Source organism: Erpetoichthys calabaricus, chromosome 17 (assembly GCF_900747795.2).
Source record: "Erpetoichthys calabaricus chromosome 17, fErpCal1.3, whole genome shotgun sequence".
Classification (NCBI taxonomy): Eukaryota; Metazoa; Chordata; class Cladistia; order Polypteriformes; family Polypteridae; genus Erpetoichthys; species Erpetoichthys calabaricus.
In genome coordinates, this window is record NC_041410.2 from 48693612 (window position 1) to 48706092 (window position 12481).

The window sequence follows — 12481 nt, forward strand, 5'->3', positions numbered from 1 at the left end:
GAGTTCGCAGTGACATCTTCCAAATGTAAATTCTACACTTGGAATCAATTCCAGACATGTACCTGCTTAATAGTTAATGCAATAATGAGGGACCTGCAAACACCTGGCTATGGAACAGCCTTTCCATCAAATATCCAAATAGTTTTGAGCCCCTGAAAATGACATGTATTGATACAGCACAATGCTGCACCCACCTCACGACAAACCACCTGTATTGCGACCCAAGTGCAGCCATGTAACGGGTGACACCTCACCACCACCCTGGAACAATGTGAGGGTTTTTATGGTGGGACCATGTATAAAAAATGGCTGTCATTCCTGTGGGGCTCATACAATATTTCTGTTAAACCTCTGAATTAATGCTGAAATCCTACACTTCAATCATGTGATTATTTGTTAATTTCAAATCCATTGTGGTGGCATACACTGTCTCACTGTCTAAATACTTATCAACCTAACTGTAACAGTCCGGGAATGATTCCTGTTAAGCCTGGTTTGTTTCTCACACACAATGAGTTGTCCCTCATGGAGATTTCCCATTGATCATTTACTTAAATAATTTCCATGTCAGTTCTCTTTCTTGCAAGGTGAGACAGTGCTTTTCTCATGGAGTATTCTGGAGGCGTGGGGAGAAAAATTCCTCATGTTGATTACCTTGAAAAGTAAGTTAATAGTTTAGCAACTGCACATAAATAGTATTAATCCAGCTCTGCCATCCTAGGTGTGTTCTTTATAGCAGTTTCTTCTCTCTGATAGGTAAGCACATGCCACTAAGTGTCATTCAGGTGTCATAGTTGAAATTTGCCACCAAACCATAACAACTATGTAAGCTACCCACAAATATATATTATAATAAAAAATAATAAAAAAAATCCTGGGACAAGACAAGACTTTTTAGCCTGGGACGAGACGTGACTTTTTCAGAGAGATACTTTTATGTCCTGAGAGACGAGACTTTGTGCCAAGAGACTTAACCACGCTTGGGGCCGGAAAAAAAGAGACAAAGAGTAGATGACAAAGTAGAATGTCGTAAAGAATTCAAAAATGTTGGTGTGATACACATGCAGAGGAAAAAAATGATAGTAAAGGTCGCATTAGCGCAAACAAAAGGAAATTATTACTCGGTGAAATAACGGAACAGCGAAAACAGATGGAATATATTGTTTGGATTTAAACTTTAAGTTGGAGACTTGTAGATCGCCTAATTTGTGTTGCCATCAGGGAAAAGTAATGTTTCTTCCCAATGAAGAGACGTATCCGCGAAAATTTAAAGATTTGTTGTTTGGTGAAAGTAAAATCCACATACGCGAGTGGCAGATATATATATATAGAGAGAGAGAGAGCGAGAGAGATCGGTTTACAGGCTGAAATAATGTTGTTTCCCAGTCAGAGCAGGGGTTGTTGCTGTCATCTGATCCTTTCTCCTTTTGTCCCTCTGCAGACCTGGGTCCGCCCACTGATGATGTCACTTCTGGCACCCTCTGATGACATCATCTCCAATACCCAGAACCCATTTTCCTGCCACATCAGTTCCTGTTCCGGCCTTTCTGACTCCACCTCTTGCTCTAGTCTACCATATTTATAGACCAGTTTTCCACCTGTTTGTCAGTTCTCTTGTGAACTCCAGTCTGTAAAGATGTATTTTTTTTTGCCTGCCTATTTTTCAGGTATATGGGGTGGCCATCCCCAAGCGTTTTTCTCTTTGCTGCCTTGCTTAATTATGATATTTATGTTTATGGATAAGGTAGAGTTTAACCTCACCTAGAGCAGAGGAACAGTATGAAACTCATCAGCCATTTTGCCATTGTGGATGCCCTTGGTCTGTATGGAAACAGCTTGCAAACATCAGCAACCAGAGGGCCCTTTTTCGTCATGCTACTCATATATAGAAAGCTATTTTACCGTTCAATCCATTTTTTTATGTTAAAATTCAAATGACCTGTATCATCATTTTTTAATTTAATGTCAACATTTTAAAATTTTTTCATAGTATTTTTAAATTTGTCACTTTGAATTTTGATATCTGCATTTTAAAACTGGAAATGAGCATTCCAAAAAAGGCACACATAATTCTCATAGACATTTGACAGACACCCCCAAACAGAAACGTGCATGTGAAAACTGTGTGGCAACAGCTTTCCTGTGAAAGAACAAACATCCGCTTTCTGCATACATGTAGGCGTGTGTACTCTGTGTCCTCTGAAATATGTGGGAGCTTTTCAAGCACACGACTTTGGGAGGAGATGTAAGCTGCAGCACCAGGGAAAGCCTATGCAAAGACAGAGAAAATTAGTCCACAAACACAGAGCCTTCTACGACAGAGCATTGTCCCTGCATGAAGCTTGACCACCTTTTCATTATTTGAACACACACTTACTTTTAGACTGATATTTAACCCAAGTCATGGATTTTTTAAAAAAAATTACCTTTGATACCTTTAACCCTTGTAATTATGATTAAAAAGCTTCTGATTTTGAAGGAACTGCTCTGGCACTGCCAGTTACGTTGTAGGTGTTTAATGACCTCTTGGGGTTGTACACAAAGAGTTAATGCTGCTGCTGCTGCGTGTGACAAGAAGTAAGGAGAGTAGCAGGCCAGCAGCAGACACTGTGGTGTGTTGTTTGTTTTCTCAGACTATCCTACGTCATCCTTCTTCGATAACCCTTGTCAAAGTATTCTCTGTAAGTTATTATACTGTCTTGTTATATATATTTTATTTGAGTAACTTAGTCAGGGAAATGTTAAAGCAAATGCTATATTTGTAATGTGCAAGTTTGTTGAGCTCCTAGTCATAGACATAGGCTGCTTTACTTACCTGATGTTTATACAAGCATTTAGTAATGTTTGTATGTATTTGTATTTACAGTTTCACACCAGTTCATGTGATAAAACATTCTCAACATCACCCTGTGGTTCTGAGAGTTATTGCATGAAAGTGTTCAGCTTACTGGATAACTGAATAGGAGATTCAGTGAGGCCAGTATAGGAACATTAGGGTGTCTGTGGCCTTTTTCTCGACCGGAACGCCTCCATAATGGAAGGAATGGGGGAGTGGACATGTACAGGGCACTACCTCACCCAGGACATTAGATGGCAGCAGCGGTGCCTCGGATTCACACAGGGCTTCATGGGACTTGGAGTTCTGCACTGTCCTGTTGGGTTCCGTGGGTGCCGCCAGGGGGTGCTGCAGGAATAGCGGAGCTCTACTATGTCAGGCTTTCGCCACACCCGGGAGTACTTCCAGATCATGTTGATGGCCCACCTGGAATGTTTCTGGGTGCAGCTTAAAAGGGACTGCCTTACTTCAGAGTCAGAGTTGGGAGGTAGAAGACGGAGCTTGCTAGAGGAGGAGTGGAGGCAGAAGGAGAGAAAGAAGAGAAGAAAAGTGCTGTGTGCTGCTTTATTTGTGCTCAGTGCTTACTGTGACTGTGCTTTGCAGGTGAGAAATGTTTGGGAAGAGTTTCCCACAGCTAAATAAAAGCCTGTGTTGTGCTGGAACTTGTGTCTTTGTCTGTCTGTGTTTGGTGTTTGAGGAGGTGGTGTGCCCCCTGATGTCCACAATAGATAGATAGAACTGTATTTGTTCCCTGGGGAAAATTTCGCTTTTTTACAGAAGCTCATTAAATCAATACATACATAAATAAGTGAGTAAGCGCTATATAAATGTAATGAATTATTATTATTATAAATAAATTTTGCCACCAGAAGGGGGCACCACTAAGTCCCCCAAACCTCAGACGTACAAGACCCTATACAGCTCCAATAATACAATAATCTCAACCAAAGTAATCACAAAACTAATGCCTCCTCTTGTCTCCTTTTCTTTTCCAGTGAGTTTTGCCCACTGCATCCCAACTCTGACTCTCTGAGGTATGGCGGTGGGCTCCTTTTAAGCTGGACTCGGGGTGGCATATCATGACTTGTTGGAAGCACTTCCAGGTCATACAGAAAGCAGGGAGGTCCTCCTTCAGCAGCACTCTCTATCGTCACCCAAGGACCCCTACAGGATTGTGTTTCTCGACTTCAGTTCCCATGCAGCCCTGCAGATGTCCATACTGGGACCACTTGCGAGGAACACTGTCACCAGTTCATCTTTCCTTCCAGCATTCCAGCCAGGATGAGAATTGTAAGACATCCCGGCCATGGTAGTGTCTACAAGGTGGCCATCCTTCTTCCCAGCCAGGAAATAAATCGTCCTCAATCTTGGCACTTACAATATGCAAACACACTTTGGTCTGATCAAAGAAGAAAATTAAAAAGAAAGAAAACTTCTAACTTGGCAGTCCCAGTCCCATTGAGGCATTATGCAGGCGTATTGCTGTTGGTATAAAGGAGCGCCAGTCGCGTTTCTTGACACACTTCTGATGAATAATTTGTTGGCTGAAAGTCCTCAGTGTTAGTGTGTCAGAGAAAGGATGTGAAATGCAATGCATTACAAAAACCGTACAACTAATGAATGCAATAAATCTTTTTTGTGGCTCTTAACGGTCACCACATGCCCGATATTCAATGAACAACATGACCATGGTTATGCAATGATACTAGATACATGGCATCACCAGAATAATTAATAATCAAGTTGAAATAAACACACAAAAATTCTAGAGATGACATTTATTGTCTGCAAGGAAGTCACTATGGGGAGGTGCACCATGGTGTTAGCAATGTAGATTTTTTCATTATTATATAGCCTGCTTTTAGTTGTTTAAAGTGGTGCAGAAGTGCCATCCAGTAAAGGCAGATCTACTCAGGGCACACTTAGAAGGGTGTAATGCGCAGCAGGCTGGGACAGATTGGACTCCCTTCCCGTGGCTGGCTGGGAGGCACAGGAAGAAAATGAACCTGAAAACAGGCAGGAGGTCCCCTGCCTATCCAAAGGAATGGGTACGCTAGCAGCCCATCGGGAAATAATGGTGGATCACTACCTGGCCAGGAGGCCAGCTTAAATGAAAGACAGGGGGAGCAGAAACATTATATACTTGAAGGAGGACAATGCTTGCCTGGAGGTGTGGAGGAGATTAGAAAAATGCAAAGAGAGGTATTGTGTGTGTTGCAAACCATTGTAAGTATTATTGTGTTTAATAAATTACTTATTTGAGCCTAGGACTTGGGTCTCTTTGGTGATGTCTCATGTTTGGGAGGCTGCAGTGCCCTGTACTGTCCACAAATGATAAACAGCTGGTCAGAGTTTGCTAGAGGCAATGACACTACCAAAATATCACATGGGTGCAATAAAGCACAGTGTGTAGGTTGAAATAATTGGCCTTGTAAGACACAGTGCCCTTTAGTGTAGTGCGCAGAGTCTTAGATGCAGAAGGCAGACTGCAGAGCCTGCATGGAAGTGCAGAATATACCCACAGAATGCTAGAAGGCAGGCAAGCCCTATATGAATAAAATGTATTATTATTATTACTAAGTGCCAGGGAAATGTGCTGCTCTATTTAGAGGGATGGAGTAACTAAAGTGGGTTGGAAGTGGTTGTAAGTACAGAAATATATTTACTGGATATTTTATATACAATCACACTGGATACAGCATGCACAGAAATTAGAATGTCTATTATGACTAAGCAGTTGTTTTACTATGTAATTCTGCACCTTAAAAGACATTATTATTTGTAAAGTGTAGTGTAATCTCACTACCAGTATGGTTTAAGCACTGAATTGTACTGAGCCTTAGATAGTTAAAACACTGGATTGCACTGATAGACACTGATGAGTCTTACATGTTACTATTCCACCAAAGTAAAATGACACCTTGGAAGACTGGGTGGGGGATTAACAATAAGGCGGCTTGGTTGAAAAGAATAGGAGACAAAGATGGCACAATGCCAAAAGGTGTTATCTATTAGCATAAAGAATAGTGAGCATGGATGGGCGTAACCTAATGGAAAGTGGGCTTGACTGAAGGGTAATTAGACAAAGGTGCTGAAAGCCATTAGGTTGTAATGAATCAGACCTGAAACAAAATTGATGGCTTGATTGATAACATTTAAATTTCGAGCGAATCTGTCTGTACTTATTTGTTACTGGGACTTGGTGGCAGCTGAGGTTTGAGGTGCTGCAATGCCCCCTACTGCTCACGCCTTCTCTTGACTGGTAATTACACACATCGATTAGGCAAGAATAAATCTCCATAAGTGTATTTTTTCCTCTAGTGGTAAAAATTCAATGATAGTGTAATACATATTTTTTTTATAAAATAATGGAATTAACACATAATGTAATGCCCATTGCAGCTTCTATAAACCAACAAAATGAAGAATCACTGAATAATAAGAGACAAACACATGTGAAGGTTAATATTTTTGGAAAAAAAAAGATTTTTTAATTCATATATAACAAAGTAATTCCAGATCAAATGCTGGCTTACTCTGTAATATTGTTTGTTTCTGAAGAGTTCATCAGAGGTGCACTGAGGCATCTCAACAGAGTATGAGTAGCTATGCAGCTGAACATCCACCTTAAACGTGTGTGATGCTTCAGCTCACCACTGCATCCTTACAGATACGTTGCTGTTAAACCAATTTCCATAAGTAACATTACTATAGGGGTCATTTGAGAAGCTGCTGGTATGGTGTCCAACCCCTCCACCAGAATACTCTTACTCAAGACCCATCTTGCCCAACACAAGTGGGAAGCGCTGGATGATTGTCTGAAAGTTATTGCTTGTCAACATGAGAAAACCCTACTTGGTATTAAATTAACTGGGAGATGCGGAAGGAAGACCATAAAAGTGAAGAGCTGGCTAGGCCAATCTTCACAAAACACAACCCACTGGTGATGGAATGCAAACTCTGTTGCGTGTGGGGTTTTGGACCCAAGTGTGTTTGTGAAGAAAACACAAACAGTGGTAACAGATGAGAGCAAGGTGAGGGGAAACCCATACACCCTTAATGAATGCGTGTGGTCTTGGTGGGACATATTGACCCTGATTGTGTACACAAACTGCAATTGTGTACACAGGAGGAGAGTTGCATGGAGTCAGATGCTGAATGTTGTGGAGGATGGTGTGAGAGCCCCAGTGTATTGGAGATTCTCACGGAACACAATTTGCATAGAGGTGGGTGTGCATGCAAGTGTTTGTGGATAGAAGGTAAGGATAAGCGTTGTGTTATTAGTTTTTGTCCAGAGGGGCACAACAAGCCCAGTGTCCATGGTGTGGACAGCTCCATTGTTCCCCTCAGCTTGAGGACCAATATGAATTATACATACATGTACAGATAATATATATATCATTTATCAGCATGCTTCTTTGAAATTATGAAATTTACAATGTTGAGTATGATAAAACATACATTTCAAACAAATAAAATGTAGACAGGGGGTTTTGTTCCTTTAAACATGAGGGAAGTGGCCTTCAGTTGTGACACCTGGAGCAAAGCAGTGTCACATTAATGCAGCCCAAGTAGAACTCCAACATATCTTCAAGCCGACCTTGTCTTTCCCAAATGCACTTCTTGTTCTGGGCTTGACATCCATAAATGTGGTAGGCTACTCTCCTAGGGTGTTCTTCCCATAGTCCTCCTCATGTCCAGCTGTCTCACTTGCTTCCTCCTGTTACAGTTCAATGTATAATGAAATGGACATGCAGCAGACTTCCAGGACCTTCTAGTCTAGCCAGAGCAGGTGCAACTGAGACATCCCCTATTGGCAGTGGTCATGAGGGGCTACATTGTGAGCCGGAAGTAAATCGTAGTGACCCGGGATGTGGCTGTTTTTTGGAAGGTCATATGGGTTCTGCATGTAGTTGGTATTCGTTCCATGAAGCATGCTACCAGTGGGCTCTGCAGAAAAGCAGATTTTGAGAATGAGATTTACAGTGATTGTTCTTCCAACAGCTCATAGCAACCTAGGGTTACACTTACCCACTTCATAAACATTCTTTTTGGCCATGGGAGAAGAGGGCACCTGGGTAAACGGCCCATCTCGGTGTGCCGGAGACTTCATCTCTACATAACTGCTCTCGGCGTGCTTGCAGGCCAGACTGGGAGGGTCCTTGATGGTGGCATATGGATTCTCGCTGCTGGTCAATGAGCAGCTGCTTGAGCTGCATACTGACCCTTTCATATAATCTGGAAAGAGAGACCAGGCAGAATGGTTCAGTTTGGGAAAAGCAGGCATTGGTGTGCATGCACCAATGCAGCTATACACCTAAGCTGTATGAGCCATACAGAAGCCCTACAGAAGGGAGTACAGCAAAGCAGATAAGCTTACATAATCTGTAGTGTGGCCTAATGAGACACACAGAGCCTGTGTTATGGTCAACCTGCGATATGGAGCATGTGTGAAGGAGTAAAGAAGTGGAGATTATAAATCATACATGTGAGGGGTGATCAAAATATTTTGAGTCTATTAAGATGAAGACCAGTAAAACCAAATATGTTTCATTCTTAAACTGAATCCTAATACGTTGGGGAAAATATTTCCATGCCACTCAGGTATAAGGTTTTGTCTTGCTTGTGTAATCCAGGCAGTGAGAGCAGCGGCACTGATGTAAGCTTAAAGAGTTTTCATTATTATTTTTTCTGATGGAATACCCCAAACACCAAGATATTAACCAGTTTAATATTAACCAGGCTTTGATACATGCAATCAACATGGACTTCACTATCAACATCATAAAAAAACGTACATAAGATCTGCTTGGCATTGACTTGGAACTTGAATTTCATGGGTGTTGATGATGATGAATCATCATGCATCCCTTGTTTTGATCATAGTTTGGCCTCAGGATCATAATAACCTTTCCAAGTTTCATCCTCAGGTTAAATGTCTCCCAGTACTAATTCATTAGCTCAAGATTCCCCTTGGAAAATTACATGCAGTGATGTTTCATTACTGAAGCCAATATTCTGGGCATTCAACATTTCCAGACCCTGATCGTGTTTAATTGTTCAGAAAGAATGGATTCTAACACCTTTAGAATCTGCTATATCATGAATTGTCACTCTTTGAAGCCCCATTATGAATCATTCCATGGTGGAAACATTTTCTTCTGTTGATATCAACACAACTTGTATCATCTTCAAGAGATGTTCGTCCATGATGGAATTTTACAGCCTATCTCTTCACTGTGACATATGATAAATCTCCAAATAGTGTACTTTACCTCTAGTGTTAGAAATTCAATGATTGCACAATACATAATTTTTTTTTGGCATTCATGTTGACTTCTGAAAAAATTAACGTCTATCCAGTATATAAACCTGAATGTGTGTTTGTCTGGTATGCATATTTACACTGTTGAAAACTATCTTTGGTAAAGTTTGCATAGACATTTCATTTGTACAAGGCAAGTCAATTGTCCATATTTCATTTAGAAATACTCACCCTTCAGGAACTCTATTTATTGGCCACTGCCATGCTTTATTAGGGGGAGGCATTTTGTTGGACTCAGCAAAATGTATGCAAAGTTGCTCCCCATAGTGGGTTTAGTCAGTGAAATTATGGTTTGGAGCCAAAATGTGTCCTGCTGGGAAATTTATTTAGTGACTACACCTGCATTTTATTCCACCTGCTGAGTGACAGGTAGGCCTGCTAGTATGCCATAAACCACATATTCAGATGTTGTAGTCCAGAGTCGCTCATGTTTGGCAACTTACAAAGTCATCACAGTAGAATAACCCTTTTGGGATCAAATATAGACCTTTTAATTAGCCCTGTAGACCACCTTGGAGTATGGCTAATCAGCATCACACTTTAAAGGCTGTTCAGAGAGCTGATGGGCTTTGGGCATGTACAATTACAAATGTCTGGCTCATCTGCCCATTAACACATTTCACAGGCATAATTAAACAGGATATATTAGAAATACTGAAAACAAATTACATAATCTGGATATGAGGTCATGAAATGTAACTTATGGTGAAAATCAGGGCTACACAGAATATGGGGCTAAGTAGGGTTTGAAACCCACACAGCCTCTATATGAAGTTTTTGAACCCATTCATTTCCATTATAGAGTCATAGGAAACTGGAGTATCATATAAAATTATGGCTGTCATCTCAGGACGCAATCATACATATCCACATTACACTCTATTAAAAATTAGGCTAGGAAATACGAGACAAAAATCAGAGCACAGGGAGAAAATCCATACAGTCAGGTCCAGAAGTATTTGGTCAGTGATACAATTTTCATAATTTTGACTCTGTGCACCACCACAATGGATTCCAAATGAAGCAATTAAGATGTGATTGAAGCATAGGCTTGCAGTTTTAATTTAAGGCATTTAACAAAGACATTGTATGAGCCGTTTAGAAAAAACAGACATTTTTATACATGGTGATAACCCCCCCCCCCCCCCATCCCCCCCAAATTTTAAGGAGCTCTAAAGTATTTGGACAAACTAACATAATCATAAATATAAGGATCATTTTTAATATTTGGACGAAAATCCTTTGCAGTCAATGACTGCCTAAAGTCTGAACCCATGGCCTTCTCCAAGTTCTGGGTTTCCACCCTACTGATGATTTGCCAGGCCTTCACTGCAGTTGTCTTCAGGTGCTGCTTGTTTGTTGGAGTTTCTGCCATCAGTTTTGTCTTCAGCAAGTGAAATGCATGTTCAATTGGGTTGAGGTCAGTTAACTGACTTGGTCATTGAAGAATGTTCCACTTATCTGCTTTGAAAAGCACTTGGTTTGCTGTCATAGTATGTTTTGGCTCATTGTCCAACTGTACTGTGAAGCGTCATCTCTATCAATTTTGCAGCATTAGGCTGAATCTGAGCAGAGAGTCCCTGTACACTTCGGAAATCATCCTGCTACTTCTACCAACAGTAATGAATAAACACCAGTGACCCACTTCCATTAGCAGTCACTCATGCCCATGCCATAACACTGCCTCCACCATGTTTCACAGATGATGTGGTATGCTACAGATCATGAGCCATTACTTCTCTTCTCCATATTCTTCTCGGTTCATCATTCTGGTTCATTGATCTTAATTTTATTTGTCCAAAGAAAACTGTTCCAAAGATTGGACTGGTTTTATTTACATATTTTCTGGTAAAGTCTAATCTGTCCTTCTCTTCCTATGCTTGAGGCTTAAAAGTGGTTTGCACTGTGTAGTAAACCCTCTCTATATACTTTTGTGAAGTCTTCTCTTGATTGTAGACTTTGGCAATGATAGGCCTACAAACCAGACAGCGTTCTTGGTGTGGTTAAATGTAATGAATTGGTTTTCCTTCAAGGACAGAATTCTGCGACCATCCAGCACAATTGTCTTCCATGATTGTCCAGGCCTGCTGTTGTTGCTGAGCTCACAAGTGCATTACTTCACTTTAAGAATGTACCAGATGGTTCAACTTCACCACTCCTGGTGTTTCTGCTATCTCTTGGATGGGTTTGTTTTGTTTTCTCTGCCTAATGATGTCGTGTTGTTACTTACATGGACAGCTCTTTGGACTTCAATTTGAGAGTTAACAGCAACAGTTTCCAAATGAAAATTCCACACATGGTATTAACTCCAGACTTTCCACCTGCTTAATAGTTAATGAAATAATCTGGGATCTGCTCACACTGTTAGTCAAATGTCCAAACACTTTTGAGCCCCTGAAAATAGGGGAACATGTAAAAAAATGGCTGCCATTCCTAAATGGCTCATATGATATTTCTGTTAAACCTTCTGAATGAATGCTGAAAGCCTACACATCAATCATGTCATTATTTATTCATTTCAAGTCCATTGTGGAGGCATACAGAGCCAAAATTTGGAAAATTGTGTTACTGTCCAAATACTTAGGGGCCTGACTGTATGGTTATTAGAGGATACTCACTCAGTCATTGACTTGGGTAAGAATCAAACCCTGGTTCCTTTGAGCTATGAACTAAGAGTACTAACTGGCCTGTTGCCAGGCCACTCAAATAGCAACCCAACAAATGTACATTTCCATTACCTGCCAGACCTTGGTCTACAATGTATGTGTTGTACTGGCGCTCTACTCCAGTAGCACCTGTGTTAAGAGAATTAAAAGGCATTAGGAAGTACGTGCATAAGAAAATATAAAGCGTTCAGGCAGTCAGTGCATTTACAGTAATTGCATAAATCACTAGGTTATGTACCACACTTTTAGGACCAGGAGCCAGCACACTAGGTTATACATAGACACCCTGTGTTCAACACATAGACATTGGAATTAGTACGATGGTTTATACAGTGCCCTCCATAATGTTTGGGACAAAGACACATTTTTCCTTGATTTACCCCTCTGTTCTACAGCTTAAAACTACAAATCAAACAATTCAGACATGATTAAAGTGCACGTTGCAGACTTTAGTTTAAGAGTATTTGCACACATTTCAGTCACAACATGTAGAAATAACAACACTTTTTCTACATGGTCCACCCTATTTCAGGGCACCATAATGTTTGGGTCAGTTGGCATCACAGGTGTTTGTGATTCCTCAGGTGTGTTTCATGGCTTTATAAGATACCTTGGCTTTCTTCTACCCTTTGGAATATGTAGTTGCCATTGTTC

The 12481-nt window shown here is 40.7% G+C and overlaps 2 protein-coding genes across 3 annotated transcripts in view; one reads left to right on the top strand and one right to left on the bottom strand.

Annotated features, from left to right (window-relative positions):
• slc24a1 (solute carrier family 24 member 1) overlaps positions 1 to 12481 on the top strand; it is a 201610-nt gene that overhangs the window by 130748 nt on the left and 58381 nt on the right. The gene's annotated exons all lie outside the window — the stretch shown is intronic.
• Positions 6293 to 12481, bottom strand: part of megf11 (multiple EGF-like-domains 11) — a 127979-nt gene continuing 121790 nt past the window's right edge. For both annotated transcript variants that reach the window (XM_028823102.2, XM_028823104.2), the window contains 3 exons: positions 11900 to 11956; positions 7868 to 8074; positions 6293 to 7786 (listed from right to left, as the gene is read on the bottom strand). In XM_028823102.2, the coding sequence (XP_028678935.1) occupies positions 7647 to 7786; positions 7868 to 8074; positions 11900 to 11956 (404 nt within the window). In that variant the 3' untranslated portion in view covers positions 6293 to 7646. The remainder of the gene's footprint in view (positions 7787 to 7867; positions 8075 to 11899; positions 11957 to 12481) is intronic.